Below are 18,663 nucleotides of genomic sequence, written 5' to 3' on the forward strand. Positions count from 1 at the left end.
ACCCATTATGCACTAAGAACCTGTAAAAAGCAAGGAAACACCACAGACTTGAGAAATGACTAAGTTCAGCAAGAAGAATTAAATAATAAAGAAATGCAGAAGAAAGCCCAGCATGTAAACAAGGAGAAATATATTTTTGAGAACTTGATGGGATGCAAGAGGTAGAAAGATAAAGACAAAAATTATATAGAAATGATAATGTACTTTCTTCAAAGTACTGTTTATAATTGCAATGACATACTGTTTTTATTAAAAAAATAAACTGAAATGACATGTAATTACAAAGTTACTTTGTAACTGGAAGGATGTAAACACTGAGCTGAGCTGGAGGGGGTGGACATTATTTATGATCTTTCTTGGAGTGTACTGCCCAAGGCTTCCTAAAGCAATGTGCCCTCCTTGGCTACTGCTATCTGGGTTTGCCAGGCTCTGGCTTTTGTGAACACACTGACAGGGGAGGACCAGTGCAGATGGAGGAGAGCCCTTGGAAGAGCATGGCTCCTACCTTACACTAAGGACCTTGAACTAGGACCTAAGCCAGACAGAGATGAGAGAGGGGCCTGCCCACACTGTAAAAGAACAGTGGCATGGTGGATAATCAAATTTGTAATTTTATCACTAAAGGAATAAGGCAACATTTAGGAAAAATGCTATTGCCTGTCAGGTTCAGGCTACCACTCCACATGGTATTCACATGTTCTGTTCTTTTTGCAGAGAACTAGAAGCATATGGCTTCTCTAGCTTTTTTACTAATTTTGGTTTTATATAAAACTCAGTGACTTGCAGGAGCAACATTTCAGGTCATAAACAACAAGCCACACAATTCCTATTTAAGGGTCATATAAGTAACTCTAGTTAGACAGATGAGCGGTAGGGGGCAAGGTGGGTCTGTGATAGGCATGATTGGTGAGTGGTCAAGCTGGCAGAGGGCCTACCTGGTTGCTTTCACTCTTGGAACGGTCATTCTTCGCCTTGGCTGTCTTTTCTGCAAGCTTCTTCTGCCTTTGAGGGCCTCTTCCAAAGAAAATGTAGTTGACAAAGGCATACTCCAGAAGGGCCAGAAACACAAAGACAAAGCAGCCCATGAGGTACATGTCAATGGCTTTGACGTAGGGGATTTTGGGCAATGTCTCCCGGAGGTGTGTGTTGATGGTTGTCATTGTCAGCACGGTAGTGATCCCTACAAAAGAAACAGAAGTGTGAGAGGCTGCAAATTTGCTGCTCCATTCCTGACTTTTCACTTTTGTATTTTCTCAAACAGCTTGAAATAGTTGGAGATATTAGCTTGAATATTATTGGACAATCAGCAAAAGAGCATGAAACATGTCATGTGGGCAGCAGGTCAGGTCAAGAAGCTGACACCTCTATTCCCTCACAGGGCACTACCACATGGTACTTGGCCCATAGATAGAGGGAATTCAGGGTATACAGAGAGTTGTGTAGACAGCAAAAGATAATGTGCTTTTTATGAAAGATGGAAAAAAAATGAAAATGAAACCAGAAATTAACATAAAATTCTCTCAGTGTCTGAATGAGCTTTCAAGAAGAATGAATCTATGATGAATCAAGGACGAGGGTCATCTATGGCCATTAGTGAAGTCACAGGGGCCTACCTGTCAGAAGAAAACAATTCTTACTATAATGCTTTTTAAAAGGGGGGGATGGGGCAATGATTTTCAAAACTGTTAATGAACATGATCCAGTCCTGAGCTCAAAAAGAAAGGAGTATTTCAGGGAAGCTCCTGAGGGGAGATTAGCTCACAGTATTTTCCTCCTTAACTAAGAATCTATATAAGCTTCTCAGAACATTCTTGGTGAAATCAAGGTATAATGATTGTATTCAAAGTGTTGAATCTTGCCATACTCTGGAGCAAGACAGATCCTCATCACTCCTTTTTTATGTCATTATGTTGACTTCTCTACATAGTAGCATGTGAATGATCTCAGTTTTTGCCCAACAGAGCCAAGTCCAGTCTCCAAAACATATAAGGACCATATTTTGCAATTCTCCCATAGCAATGGACATGTTTTTCTCTACAAAGAGTTCATATGGATAATTTGAAGCCGTGGAGAGGAGGGGACATGTCAGTTAGTGACAAAACCAGAGTTTGTTGAACACAGTGAAGCCACACATGCAAGAAAGATATGGATTGCTTGTTTCTTAGTGGGACAGTAACTATTACAGCTGACTTGCTCTCTCTTACAATACTAAGAAGTCTCAAGGAAGAAAGATATCTCCAAAGTGCTCTTATCTACCTATTTAACTGGTGCCACTGAATGAGATACCCCCTGTGTCTTCTAGGACCCAATGGAAACACTTCTTCCTCATTGCTATGTCATGCCTTCCCTCAAAAAGGAGACTTTTGAAAGTAAAGCTTTAGCCATGGTCCTTCAGCCACAGTAACCTGAAAAACAGATGTCACTGAGGCCAGGGGACAGTGCAGGCCAGAGAGGTCAGTGTTCCTAAGATACACGGTAGAGCCCAGACCACCTCTACATATGATTCTGCCCAAAGGCATCTGAGTCCGCAGATCCTCACCCAACTCTCCAGTGTAGGGTTTGTATTCGTTAAGAACCTTAGTTTGATGCCCTCTAGATTTCCATCCTATTGTTGGAGGTAGGCATCCTCATCCTGTGTATCCCACACAGAGAACCTCCTGACCACAGATCTCCTCTTGCTCAGGACCATCTGGAAAGCAGGGAATAAAGCCTGATCTTCTGTCACTAGCATGTGCTTTCCTTCCACCCATCTCTAAACTGCTATTAAAAGTAGAGGAGGGAATTGAGGCACTGAAAACTATTTTTATATATAACTGCAAATCATGATAGCTTATGTAATACATGGAAATTGAATATGTCAGAATATTTTAAGATTACCCTTTAAAGTACCATCATGTGTACCTAGGGACTTTTAAAATTTGAAAATGGCAATGGAATGATTACAGTTTACAAATAAATGTGAAAACACCATGCAAACTCTCTGAAATTAGGTGTTCTCATCATTATTCAAAAATTTTGTAATGTTGCTGCCATAATTTTTTTCCTTTCAAATGTATTTGGAAAGCTTGAATGCTTTGGTTTAGTCATTGCTTTGGTTCTCCAGTTGACTATTCTGAATGGACATGTATGACCCTGGCCTTAGTGGACATCCCAGGAATGGGCTGAAAGAACACAGGGATAAGAAGACCCAGCACATGTCACAGGAACTCAGCCAGGTAAAAGTGGCCCCTGAAAAATGGGAGAGGGCCCTGGCTCGGGCCCATTATCTCAGGGTCAAGGAGTCCCTTAACTGTACAGTTTTGGGGTGAGTGCTCTGTTTGGGCTCTGATTAGCTCTTAGCTTAAAAGGCCAATGTGTTTACTAATTCTTTGTATCATTTTACTTCCTATCTAGATATTGTGGATGATGGTGGACTGTAGGGATTCACAGACCTGGATGGTACAGCCACATGGCCCCAAAAGCCTAGCTCTGCCACTTCCCAGCAGCATGACCTGAGCCTTGATGGGTCCACACCATTGTTTAGAACTGTTGTGAAGTCTAAATACAATGCCTGAAAATCATTGGTGATATGTTAATAAATGGTAACTGGCATTGTTAACACTGACAATAACAAATAGCCATATTTATTATTACCATTACAGGGAAAGAAATTATTCAGTAGCTTCTGGTTTCCTGGCAAGTACCCACAGCCACAGCCTTGCTTTGAACTTCTGTCCTTTGTCCTTGAGTGGACCCATCCAACTGCAGTACAGGAGATAACTGAATGATTCTTTCCATATTCTTTTACATTTATCAAGTTGTTCAGTCTTTACACTAATCGTTAGCCTCAAATTATTTCTCATTTAGATTATGTTAAGAAAATACTGTATTTGAAAAGATGCATTTATAAAATGACTATGAAATAAAAATATAATTTGCATCATTTAATCAAAAGATATTTTCTTTCTCTTCTTTGTGATAAAAATAGAGTGGCCTAAATTATTTTAGTATAAATTTTTACTTTTAAAAGGACAAGTACTATTATTCAGTGATAAGTGGACCTCAGGATTTTGAGGAAGACCATTTAATTACAACTCCCAAATTTGCAGTCTGAATGCTTGTAACACTAACAGTTCAACAGATCAGACAGTCAGCCCCTGGTCAGAAGAAGCATAAAATCCTGAAGCATACAGAGCAGCAGTGCAACACAGCTTTCTGAAGGACCAACATTTCCCTTCTCAGTAGAGAGACAACCCTAGACAACTGTAGGTCCAAGAATCCTGAGCCAGAGCCATGGATATCTTTGCTCAAAACCCCTTTGCACAGACCTGTACCTCTAAGACCTCACTTAGAAATGAGGCACATTCATCATGGTGCAATCATTGAGGATGCTGGTAACAGCACTCAAGGCATTTCAAAAGGTATGGTACAGGACAAGACAGGTAGAATGGGGTGGGAAGAGGATTTCTCCAATTAACTGCCTGCCCCCATACCATGGCCATATATTCTTAAAGAGGAACTAGAGCACATAGCATTTTAATGATTTTGAGGGATCCCTCAATAATAATAATAATTAATAATAATCTTTGCTTAGCTTTATTTTTTATTTTTAATCCTTGTGTTTACAATGTAATAGACAAAATTACTCCTGTGTGTACTGTCTACTGACACCATAGGGATCACCTGTAGCGGTTAAGGGAGAGAACTGGAGTCAGACTAACTGCATTACAATTTTTATTCTCACATTTAATATTATATGATGTTGTACAAGTTATGTACCTGCTCCATACCTAGTTTTTCTGCTCTGTAAAATGGGAGCAATAACATTGCTTACTGTGCTATGGATGTTCTGCAGAATAGATAAGGCAACCCCATTAATGTCCTTGCAAAGAACCTGGCACCTGAGTATTTGGTAAAGTTCAGCCTTGATTATTGTGTTGTCATTCAGTGTTCATGATCCTATGATATACTTTTCCTTAAGTTATTGAAGGTAACCAGGTGACATTTCCCAATCCCTGCAGATCCAAGCTCAGAGACCCTGTTCTATGTAGGCAGAAGGTGGGACAGATGGAGTGAACACACTGGTATTCTACTTTGAGATCTGGACTTGGACTTTTATCTGCTCAGATGCTGTGGCCTTAAGGTCACAGCTGCCTTCAAGACCCCCAGGCCTCAGGTTCACCTTGACACTGGCAAATGCCCATTCATTTCTGTCTCTGTGCCCACATCTGCCTCCCAGACTTGTGACTTTGGTCAGAATCTGGAGCTCCTCCAGTGGTGAAGCCTTAGCAACTCCTGGCAGACCATTCCTTTGTCTTAGCAAAGCCATAACAGGATGATTTAGGTTTATAATAATAATGCTGTGTTGTTAGAAAAGGTGGAATCTACTTTCACATACTGTAATAAGGTTGGGTTGACTACAACTCACTTCAGATAGAGTATCTGTTTAATATTGTGGAAGTCAGTATTTTACAATTAAGGAGCTATAGAATTTATATATCTATAAAATTTAGAAATTCACATTTTCAGCTCACCTCACTCATATTGATGTCAGATAATTACAGTTCTTTGGTACTCATATTTCTCTTGTTATTTCAATAATGACAAATTCTCCAAAGCTGATTCACTGTGAAACTCATGAAGCTTCAGCTTCAGGTCTCCAATTGCATAAGCCTCTCCAGGCTTGGGGCAGGATCCTAGATATTTTATATTTGTCTATTTTATATTCTTTTTCTTAAAGAGAGACCCTGAAAATGTATAAGCTAACAGATCTGCAAAATGTAGATCTGACTGTCCAAAATCATTGCAGGTCTGGTTTTTCCAGGTGAGATGAAGAGAAAATACTTTAACAAAGAGTAATCTGGTAACATTAAAAAAAAGAAGAAGAAGAAGGGCAAAACCTTCATAAAGGACTTATGTTACAGGGTAACCTCTGCAGGCTGTAGAAAAATCCTACAGATTTTTAGGATTTAGGGATGTTTTTCTCACCATTCCCATTAAACATACATAATAATTAATATGGCACTTTTAGTTTTTTGATAGTTTCTTCTTCTCAAAGCAATTTGTTATTCAATGAACACCTTTAGGAATAGCTACCTAATTTCCTATGTATTAATCTATTCATGAATGTAACTCTGCAAGTTACATTCTAAACTAGACATCTACATACACACATGTACACACATTTTCCCAGGGAAAAAGATGTCATTCAACTTGAAGTCCTGGAAAAAGATGGTAAACAAAATCAGGAAGAAAGAGGGATAACTGGAACCCTGAAATATTATGGCTTTCTGTAAGCTAATTTAGCAGCAAATGCATTGATAATTATTTTCCATCTATTTGTAAAAGTATTAGCAATAATTTTGCTTTCAGGAATTGAATTCAATCCTACCAGAGGAGGGATGGACTGGATAATTGCTCTTCAGCCCTATACTCAACTAAAATATGTTTAAATGATAAACAAACAAACAAACAAACAAATAATATATAGCATTCTTTTAATAATCTAAACATATAACAAATGATATAGGAACCTGTAAAATACCTTGCATATCAGCTAACAATCCAATTGCCAAATGACCAGTGGCCAGTACAGATCACTAGAGCTCCAAATAATCACTCAGAATCTAATCACATATTTTAATGTTCATTAAATTATGTAATTCCAATTACATGCTATAATATTTGACTATTTTTCTGACTTAAAAAAGATGAATGCCCATTAGTCAAGTCTTCTTTCTAGGCCACAGAACAATTTTGAACAGGAGATGTTAATCCTTGATTTAAAATTAGTGTCAAAAATAGTTTTATTATGCAAATATTCAGCAAACATATTTTCCCTTTCATGGGCATGAAAATTCACATTTGAGCCTTGTAATTAAATTAACACATCAAGGGAATCATGCATGAAATTATTATTTCAAGATAAAAGTAACTTTATGGGCAAGACTAGTGTCATGATGCCAAAAAATTGTAGTTGAACTATAGCTTTTGAACTTCCTTAATACTGTAATGACATGGTTACTTTACATTTTAGATATCATTTAAAAATAGCACATACCAAGGGCAACTCTAGCTGCAGATGCATCATAATTGATCCAGAAGGACACCCATGAGAGAATCGTAATTAGTATAGAGGGCATGTAAGTCTGGAGAATGAAGTATCCAATGTTTCTCTTCAACCGAAAGCTCAATGAGAGCCGAGGATAGGCACCTATGATAAACAGACAAAGATTACACAGGAGAAAAGACATAGCAGACAAAAAAAGTTGGCTTTGACCTCCATTGGTCAACAGCATGCATTTGAAAAGCCCATGAACTAAAGGGTGACCCATGAAATTTGCTTCTGTTTGCCTAATTGTATTTATAGAAGAATTGGGAGGGGAGTTTATTTCAGTCTCTAAGAGAATGATGAGGATACTCTTCTAAAGCTAAGTGTTCAGCTGAGAATCATCCCTAGGAAAACTTTGGGAAAGTTTTTAGCTTAGAATGCAGAATCATCTCAAGTATCTTGTTTATTATTTCATCAATGGCTGTACCCTTCTTCTCCATTGTAAATAAGGGAGATCTGGCTCAGGTTTTATTGACCAAAATGGTTTTTACCGGTTGTCCCTTCTGCCCATCTGGAGCAACACTGTGCACAGACATTGAATTACTGACCCTCAACTAAGGAATCTCAAGGGTACCCTGAGAGCTGCAGAGGCATAGATGCAGACCCAGTCTTACAGAAGATGGCAGTATACACTGCGATGCTCTACTCTGACCACAGACAAGGCATCAAGGAGAGCCTCAGAGAAGCATCTTGTCCCAGTGCTAATCTGATGTGTGCATCCAACTCAGTATACCTTTAGTATATCCACAATTACAGAATAAGAAAATTGCCCACTGATTATGCCACATTTAGTTTTATATTTGCCTTCTCCATTTTATTTTGCTTTTCTTGCAGCAAAGAGAGCGTAAGCTCCATTTCCTCCTGTCCACTTCAACCATCCACTTTATCAGTTCCAAATCTCCCTGATCTACATTCTAGTGAAGCTACTGGAAGGTCAACCAGTGAAAACCCAATGACCTTCTCTAATCATCCATTTCCTTGCCTCTTTCCCTTCCACAATCACTGATGGATGGTGCTCCCTTCCTGAGATTGCAGTACCTCGCTCATCTTGACCTCCTTCTACTCTAAGACTGACAAGCTCCTATTCTCCCACACCCAAATTTTCCAGACTTTGTTCCATGTATTTTTCTGTTTTTGTCTCTATATTCTTTTCCTAAGAAGTCTGACTCACTCATATGACTATTTATTAGTTCTATGTTGAAAATGAAAGATTTTTATCTCCAGGCTCCTACTTCGGCATCAACCACATTTTCAGCTGGAATTATATAAAGGAGAAAAGAAGAAGAAGGGGACTTAGCACTTAAAGGATAAGAATGTGGGAAATTTCCTCCAGTCATTTGTGTGTGTGTGCATAATTTCTATTACATAGCTCTGATCAAACGCATACATCATACTGTCATCATAGCATAAACATTTTCATACTTATTTCAAGTTATTCATAAACACAATTTAAAATTCTTCCCAATTTTCCTTCAAATATATACATATGTACTCTAGTTTACAAAAATATTTTCCTGAATGCAATAAATTTTTATTATTTCCATTTTTACAAAACTATAAACACTATTCTTAATATCACTGCGTAGTGTCCTTTCACTGTATTTGGACTTGTTTCTTTAGGATGAAAATGCCAAAAGAGGAGTTGCTAGGCCATTGCAATTGCCTAGCAAGGCATAGGCAATTGCTAGGAATTGTTTAGGCTTTTGATGGCTATTGCCAAATTACTTTGTCAAAAAATCATACCAGTGTACACGTAACTATGAGCACTTTATAGAATTCCCTACTCACCTTGTAAACATGACAATGTTCCAGAACATTTCTTAAAAATAACTTTTGATAATTTCTTTGGGAAAATTTTGTCCTTTCCAATTACTCTCTTTAACTGCATACTTCCTAAATGTTTGTTTTTCTTCTGTATATAAACTCATATATGATCTGATTATACTATTTATTCATTTTTCTCATTTTTTGTTCCTTTTTTTTACCTATTCATTTCAGTTCTTTTGACATTAATCCTTGTGTGCATTCTCTGCAAGCATTTCTTCAGTTGTTTATTTTAAAATTTGTAATGGCTTGAGTAGGGGACATATAAACACTTAAATTTTTGTATATAGTTGAGTTTATCCATTTCATTTTTTCCTTGTTATTTTTAAAACTTGATTTTAATCTTAGATAAGTTCACAATAGAAATTTAATCACAAATCTATTTTAAAGGTTGATAATTATTTCAGTGTTTGATATAAAGCATCCATACACACTGTTTTTTGTTCCACAAACATCAACCAGTCCTCCAAACACCATCAATGGAATAAAGCTTCCCTTGATATAGGTCTGATATACTCTATTTTTGTTTTACATTACATTTTATGTATATGTGGATCCTTGGCATGATGTGCCATTGAGCTGGGTCAGAGTCCCATCTTGCCATTTCCAGATTCCTGGCCCTATGTTCCATCCACACATTCCTGAAGTACAGCACGGACACTTGCTGTCAACCCATATTCAAAATCTTATATGGCTCACTGCTTCCTGGAAAGGTCCAAATATGTATCTGGGAATTTTAGTTTCTCTAAAACATTTTCCCAAATTAACTCCTGTTTTATTTCCCACTATATCTTTTCATTAAGAATACCATTTTCTAGCTCAAAGAGTGTCCTCACTACCTAAAAATAATTGTCCATATTTCCTGCTTCTGCTGATTCACCCACATTCCTCCCTCCTGACGAAATGTTTTTCCTTACCCACGTTACAAAGTCTTAATCAAATGCCACATCTTCCATGAATCCTTTATCCTTCTTTCCTCAAAGTGTAAGTGATTACCTTTTTCTTTTCTTTTTTATAAAATTATTACTATTTATCAAGACAGGATCTTCCTTAGTAAGTTGTACAGTCCCTAAAGCAGAGTTTGTGAAGTGATGTATTTTTCATATAATATGATGCCTAGGTAAATGTCTAAACTATCATAGGTTATCAACAAATACATCTGTATACATAAAAATGGGAGTATTTGGTTTATTTATGTTACTCTCTAGCAAGTGTAATACTCAAAACGTTCAACATCTTTACTGAATGCTTGAACTCCCATAGCAACTTTAATATCTTTACCAAAGTAAATTCATTGTTGGATCTTAGTTTGAAATTTAATGGCAATCTCAGGCTTTACTTATCACTTAATCATTTGCTGCTCTTGTTTCAGTTATGTCTCACTCTCCACTATACTTGGAATAGTTTCTGTATTTGTCAAGATAGGTTGGTTTATGTTGCAATAACAAAAAGAACCCCAGATCTCTATAGCTTAAAACAAAGATTTTTATTTTCTTGTGTATCCACTTAGCTTTCTGTATCTGGAACACTGCTGGACACCATGGAAGAAGTGCCACACATACTCCCCCTTACACTTTCTTGTCTAGAGCAAGTCCTACTGTCAATCTTTATATCATTGGAGTAGAGAGTTTAGTCCTTTCCCAGGGGAGAGGAGTAACTTTTTTTTGAGTGATAATGTAATCTATCTTATTGCCCAACTTTCATTTTTCTACATCAACTTGCTTAATATTTTCCAAAGTACACCTTCTTCAGGGAAATTGTTCCCAACAGAAGCAAATGTTGATACTTATGCAATGAAGTATGATTAACACTATTGGGAATACTTGCCCCCTGTAATAGGGAGGTCAATGAAATGAATGCAAAGTCAAATATTTGGAAAATCATTATAACCTTGAGGAAAGGAATACTAATCTCATTCCTAAAATAACTTGATCTCTGGAAATTTTCCAAGATATAACACAGAATTTAGAATAACAGAATTCATAATGCAAAAATTAGATTTAAGAAATATTCCACTTTCTTATGTTTGTATAGTAAATACATTCTACTTATTGAAACCGAAGTGATACTTCAAATAAAAAAAAAAGTTTTAGGCATTCACCATATGCCCCACACATTCTAGTCTCATAATCCCAGAGGTGGGGATGGTGAAGGGAGCAGACAACAAATGAATAAGAAAGGATTCTACATTCTCATCTAGGTCCTAATCCATGTCAGAGAAAGATTCATACAGTTTGGCCCTGGTAAAACAGAGTAAGAGTCTTGCTGGAGATAGAAAGATATTCTAGAGCATGAGATTTGGTGATGCAGGGGAGGTTTCATAGCATCTGAACCAAGATACTATTCCTGGTTGAATACAATTCTTTTCAGGCAGGGAATCAGGAGAGCGTTCAAGGTAAAAGACTCACTAGGGCAAATGAAGAAAAGCCTTTCAGTACACCGTGAGAAATAGGCCTCAGAATGTTAATAAACATGAGTTCTAAGATATATTAAGACCTGTTTTAGGTCAAGGCCTTTGTCATTGGATATGCATCTTAAAGAGCACATAAAGTCTTTTTGTAGCTTTGTTAAACAAAGTCCTTACATTCAGGGTGAATGCCATGATGTATGCTGTATCTATGGGAAAACTCCCCACATAGCTAGTGGTTAATAAAGTTGAGAAGTAGTGAGTCAGCTACACTAAGACATACCCTTCAAAACAGCAATAGAAGCTTAAAAATTACAACAGAAAGGCACAGAAGCCCTAAAGCCTGTGTGCCAATGCAGATGTGGTCAGGTTCCCAAGTAGATGCTGAGCCAACAAAGAGAGGAACAGTCCCTGAACACAAGTGCATTGTTCCAATTCAGGGCTTCCTTGGCAAAACTACCTATTGAAGATGCTGATCTCAACCCTTTCTCCTTAGACGCACTAAAAGTTATGCCAAAAACAAGGCTCTGGGTACGGAATCTAGCCTAATTTAATATTGTGCTCTAAAGCATTAATATTGTTGAAGATGTCATTAAAAATATCGACACAGAGTATCATGTCACCTTTGTGGAGGGAGAGAGCCACTCAAATGTGTCCATAAAATAATAAGCTGATATTTTAGCAACTGCAGCAGAGCTGACCTACACACATGTGCATCTCCCTCTTTAAGGTGGCCACTGTGAGGGGCTCTCCCACCATTGCCTAAAAGTTTTGTGAGCTCTCAGTGCTGCTCTTGAGTTTTTATTTTTTTATCACACTGTCTCATTCATTTATAATCTACTTTTTTCACTTCATAACACAACCTAAAACTCAAAATAGTGTTACTAATTTTCTTCCTCCTATTACTAGTCACCTTAATTATTTTATGTTCAAAAAAAGCCATGAAGGGCAGAACATATATGAAAGAGGAAAGAAAAAAAAAAGAGGAAAAATAGAACTGGAACTTGAGAAAAATGTTTTCAGGTTGTTTTAATACGCAATGATTCTCATTCTGATTCTCCACAGTAAAACAAGAATATTGTATCACATGACTCTGGAGCAAAGGGTGGTGGTGTCTAAGAGTTTAGGTTCAGCCTCATGGTTTATTTGGAATATTCCTTTGGTAAGCTGATTATCTGATCAAACCCTCAGTTTCCTTGTGTTGAAATAGGGCAAGAATATCACAGTAAAAAAAAAAAAAGATAAGTTATGCTTCATCAAAATTACAAGCTATTAATCTGCAAAGCGAACTATAAGAAAATAAAACCACAGCGCACAGAATGCGAAAAAATATTTGTAAATCATATATTTGATAAGGATCTTATATCCATAATATATAAAGAAGGTTTGAAAAAACACAACCCAATTTAAATATGGGCAAATGACTTAAATAGACATTTCTCCACAGGAGAAAGTATCCAATAAGCACATAAAAAGATGCTCAGGATTATTACTTTTTAGAGGAAAGCAAATCAAAATCACAATGAGATACCACTTCATACTTGCTAGGATGACTACAATCAAAAGACAGACATAGAAATATATGATTTGATCATTCCACTAATGGCTACTTACCCAAAGAATACAAAAACAATAATTGGAAAATGTATATGTATCCCTATATTTATTGCAAGATTATTTACAATAGCCATGATATGAAAGTAAACTAAATGTCCATTCATAGATGAATGGATAAAGAAAACAGACATACACACACACACAGACACACAGACATGCAGACACACACACACACACACACACACACACACACACACACATTACTCAACCATAAGAAAGAATGAGATCCTTGGCATTTATGACAACATGGATGTACATAGATGGTATTATGCTAAGTGAAATAAGTCAGAGAAAGACAAATGCCATATGATTTTACTTATATGTGGTATCTTAAAAAAAGCTAAATAAATGAATAAAATAAACAAACACTGCAGAAACAGACCCATAATACAGGGAAAAAATTAGTCGCCAGAGGGAAGAGGTGTGTGTGGGGGAGTGGTGGGCAAAATGGGTGAGGGGAGTGGGAGATACAGGCTTCCAGTTATGGAATGAATACATAATGAAGATGAAAGGTACAGAATAGGGAACATATTCAATGGTATTGTAACAGTTGTATGGTGACAGCTGGTAACTACAATTGTGAACATAGTCTAATGTATAGAGCTATGGAATCACTATGTTGTATACCTGAAACTAATGTAAAATTGTGTGTCAATTATATTTCAATATAAAAAAAAAGACAATAGCAAGTGTTGGTAAGGATGTGAAGAAATTAAAACCTTCATGTACTGCTCTTGGGAATATGAAATGGTGCCATCACTTTGGAAAAACAGTTTGATAGTCCTTCAAAAGAGTTAAATATAGTTACTTTATGATCCAACAATTCCAATCCTAAGCACATGCCTAAGAAAAATGGAAACATATCTACAGAAAAACTTGTACATGAATATTCAGAGCAACCCTATTTTTAATAGCCCAGTGTTCATCAATGATGAATGGTTAAACAAAATATGATAGATTCATACAATGGGATGTTATTCAGCAATAAAAAGGAATGAAGTGTTGATACATGACATAACATGGATGAAACTTCAAAGCATCACGCTAAGTGAAAGAAGTCAGTCACAAAAGGACCATACAGTGTATGACTCAATTTATATAAAATACACAGAATAAGCAAATCCACAGAAACAGAAATGAAGTTAGTGGTTGCCCAAGGCTGGGTGGTAGGTAGAGGGAAATGGGGAGTGTCTGCTAATGGGCATAGGGTTTATTTTTTTAAATGTTTATTTGAGAGAGAGAGAGAGAGAGAGAGAGAGAGCAGGGAAGGGACAGAGAGAGAAGGAGACACAGAATGCAAAGCGTGTTCCAGGCTCTGAGCTGTCAGTACAGAGCCTGTTGTGGGGTTCAAACTCATGGACCCCAAGATCATGACCTGAGCTGAAGTCTCACACTTAACTGACTGAGCCGCCCAGGCACCCCCAAGGTTTCTTCTTGAGTTGATGAAAATATTCCAAAATTGAATGCGGTCATGATTCTACAACTCTGTAAATACATTAAAATCATTGAGCTATATAATTTAAATGGGTGAACTTTATGGTATCTAAATTATATTTTGATAATCTCTTAAAAGAAAAAAAAAAGAATGCCTATTACATGTATCTTACTGGAAATTAAATGACTTAATTTATATTAAGTAACAAACTTACTATCTGGCCCCAAATACACATTCCGTAAATACTAGTTGCTGCTTCTTCCTTTCCTTTTCTTCCTCTATGGTGCCTTCTATGCTCAGGATTCTATAATCTAAGAATTCTTACCATTGAGCGTTAAAAAAATGTGCAGTAGTTTTAAAATTAAGTTCAAAAGGTAAAGGTAGACAAGATTTTTGATTTTTTTCTTGCAAAGGAAGTGCAGGACAATGAATTTCTGAAGATATCTGGCTTCTGTGGTGAGACATGTTTGATAGGTCAGGAGCCCTTAAAGGAAAATGATTTCATATTAGTAAGATGAGATAGCTAAGCTCTCATTTAGCACTGAGAGTAAGCTTGCTTTGGTCCCACCATTTTGGACTGAAGAATTAGTATTTGTCTAGGAAGCAGAGATGAATTGTCTCTTAGGATCCTTCTAACAAAAATCAGTGGGAGGAAAAAAAGAATGGGAATTTGCCTCTAGAATTTAAGGTTAGATTATATTGTAAGTCAGATAGAGATGATAATTCCTTCTTTTAATATTTCATATAATACTTTCTCTAGACCTCTAGTAGATGTTATTTATAGACTCAGTGGACAATAAGTTGATCACAGGGCTTTAGTTTACTAAAGCATGGATCTCACAATGGACTTTAGAGAAAATTAAGTGAATGTATTAACAATGTGACATGCAGACTTTAAAAATATTTGTAATCTGTCATAAACATTAATGAAAAGCACAATTGCATTTTGAAAATTGATTTTTGAAGAATAGAAAATTCACATATCTTAACAGAAATGTTCATTATCATTCATTTTGGAATTCTTCTCTTTTTCTTTCTTCTAATCTTGGCAGAGGTATTTTGAAATAAACCCCGAAGATATCAGTCCAAATGTACCCCAGAAAAAAGGAAGAGAAATAAAAACATGACACAATTAAAAAAGCATATTAAAAAACATGTTTTTCATGTATCTAGCAAAAATTTCCGTCTTTTAGCTGAAACAAAACTAAAAAGTTAGGAGTAAATTTCAGATTTGGCAAAAACTGTACATCCCAAACTTTGCTGGTTAGCAGAATATACATTCAAGACCAATGCAAAAGATGAAGTCTTAATCTGGTGATCTTGAGTCCAGAGTGATATTTAAGGAGCTCTTAGATTATTAACTAGTTGAATATATTTATTAAAATAAATGTAATGTAATATTTCTTTTAACCTGATTCCCTTACTGCTATTCAAGTGCTTCCCTAACATTTCCACAACTTTTTATTGTTACAACCAGAGTCAGATCTCCTTTGAGCTTTACAGCACTTTCCTCTATTGTACACTGTTCAATATAAGTGTTTCCTCTACATAACATTATTGGAAAAATCCAAAATTATATTTTCCAAAATGTGATTACAAAATGTATACTATTTTTTTCTTTTTTACTCTCATGTATTAATAGTCTAAACTAAGTGAGAATTAAATATTAAAACAACTGTAAATTTTTCTGAAAAAATAAAGAGGAGTGGGGAAAAAAAAAACATGGTGTTTGAGTATTGTAGATAGGTAGCACTTCCACTGGAAACAACTAGAGGAAAATGGACAAAATTTAAATATATCTCCTTGAAGGCACTGGAGAAATAGCAAGCTAGTAAAAATGTGGGGCAAGTTCTGGGAGAAAAAGAAATAGAGAGGTGAGCCACATTTCAGGTAGCTGAAACACATACTTTCTAGAAGAGAAAGATGAGAAGCTAATTAGGACATCTGACAGATCATGGACTAAATGAGCAGAAACTAGGGACAGAAAACAAGTAGGGATTCCAAAGAGCTTTGTCCAAGAAGTCAGGATAAACCAGAAGGATTAACCCATATACAAGGACTGAATCTGAACTCAATATCACCTGTCCGGGATTGCTAATGCCTCTAGTGTCTGACAGAGGTAACATACATTCACTTTGAGGAAAGAAAACATCATCATAAATTTTGAATTATATCCACAATTTTCCCATGGATAATAACAGATTAAACACAAATGAGGAGGAAATTGTTGGACTGAAAGATGAGTCAGAAGAAAATTTCCAGAGTGAAGCATGAAGAGAAAATAAAATGAAAATTCCAAAAAGGAGGCTGAGATATACAGAAGATACAGTGAGAAGATTTGTGCTGGAGTTATAAAACTGGAATTGAGACTGGAATCCTAGAAGAAAACCACAGGGAGAGAATAGAGCAAAAGCAGTGATGACTAAGAATGCTCCAAAAGTGCTGAAAGACCAAAGATTCAAGAAGATCTATAAATTCCAAGAAAATAATTACAGACAAAACCATATCTTGGTACATCATAAATACCAATGAAATCAAAATCAAAGAGAAAAAAAATAAAAAAAAATCCTAGAAGGGGAAGAAAAACAAATTAATTTGAGAGCACCAATTAGACCAACAAGTATCCTCTCAATATAAACAGTGGAAGCCAGAGACAATGAAATAATATCTTCAAATGGAAAAGAAAAAAAAATTGTCAACTTAAATTTCTGGAACAATCCTACAAGAATATATAGGTCATATATGGTTTTGAAAAAAAACCTAGAAGAAATTTGTGACCAGGAGACTCAGACTAAAGAAAATATTTTTCAAATGTTCTTTAGGCAAAAACCAAAACAAATCAGAACAAAACAAAAACCAAAAATATTTTATAGGCAGAAGGAAACATTCACAGATAGTGACTTAGAGATAAAATAAATAACAAAGAAAACAGGACATTTATAATTATATCTAAGTGAACATATACTGCATTTAACAATAATAATATCATATAGGGTTTTAAATATATATATAAAGTTATAATATATAATGACAATAGCATATGTAGGTCAAATGAGGAAATAATTAAAATGCACAAAGGTCTCTACAGTGTTTGGGAAGAGGTAAAAAGACCATCTCAGATACATTATCAGAAGTAATAAATACTTTAGCAAGGCCATTCAATATAAAATCATTGTGTTCTTATATATATCACAACAAAAAATAATGCTAAAAATTTTTAGCATGTATACTTGCATCAGAAAATATCAAACATCTAGAAAAATTTAGCAAATATGTACAAGATTTTTATACAGAAAATCCTAAAATGTTATTACCTCAAATTAAAGAAGACCTAAGTAAATGGAGATAAAATATACTACAGATTGGAAAAAATTATAATGACATGCCTTTCACCAAATTAATGTATTCCTAATAAAAAGCCAAAGCACTTTTTCGGTGAAAATTAATGATCTGATTATAAAAGTGACATGGAAATATAAGGGACCAAAATAATCAAGTTAATAATAAATAACGAGTAAATAGTAAAGTCGATTGTAAACAGTAAATAAAGGATCTGCTCTACTTAAAGCTACAGTAATTAACACTGTGAGTTAAGGGTACAAGATAGATAAATAAACCTATGATACAGAATATAAAGTTCAAAAGCAGATCTATGCACATTAAATTTATGACAAATGTGTTGCTGTAAAACAAATGGTGCTGTGGAAAATAATAAAACCTGACCCATACTTCACACCATTCACAAAAATCAATTGCATGTGGACTGTAGGTTTCAATGTAAAAAAGTACATTTTTGTAACACACTGTGACCTATAACCAGCTTGCATCTAAAATCTATAAATAACTCAAATTAATGACAGATAATTCACAAAAAAGAATTGCACAAGTAATTCACAAAGGAGGATCTCCAAATAACCAATAAGGACAGATGCTCAATCTCACTAGTACTCAGAGAAATGGAAGTTAAACCACAAAAAACCACCCAACGCCCAGCCAGTAACTTCCATGTGAAATGTTGGCAAGGGTGTGGGCAAAAGGAACACTCATGCATTACTCGTATGAACATAAATTGTCAGAATCACTTTGGAAAACAGTTTGGCATGATCATTAAACTTCAACATTCACAATTACACTTCCAGGTATACAGTCAATGTTTGCCTGTGCATATATTCACATACACACACAAAAACAAATACAAGAGTGTTCACAGTAGCATTATTCATAAATCTGTACCCACAATAGAGTGGATAAATAAAATGTGGTGTAATTGCATAGTAATATAGCAAAGAA

General features: G+C 35.7%; 1 protein-coding gene across 1 annotated transcript in view; it reads right to left on the reverse strand.

The window, feature by feature from the left end:
• Positions 1-18,663, reverse strand: part of GABRB3 (gamma-aminobutyric acid type A receptor subunit beta3) — a 75,495-nt gene that overhangs the window by 8,234 nt on the left and 48,598 nt on the right. Inside the window, exons 6-7 of the mRNA XM_015545130.2 lie at positions 7,040-7,192; positions 936-1,180 (exon numbers count right to left, since the gene is read on the reverse strand). Coding sequence (XP_015400616.2) covers positions 936-1,180; positions 7,040-7,192 — 398 coding nt within the window. The remainder of the gene's footprint in view (positions 1-935; positions 1,181-7,039; positions 7,193-18,663) is intronic.

This window comes from Panthera tigris, chromosome B3 (assembly GCF_018350195.1).
Source record: "Panthera tigris isolate Pti1 chromosome B3, P.tigris_Pti1_mat1.1, whole genome shotgun sequence".
Lineage (NCBI taxonomy): Eukaryota > Metazoa > Chordata > Mammalia > Carnivora > Felidae > Panthera > Panthera tigris.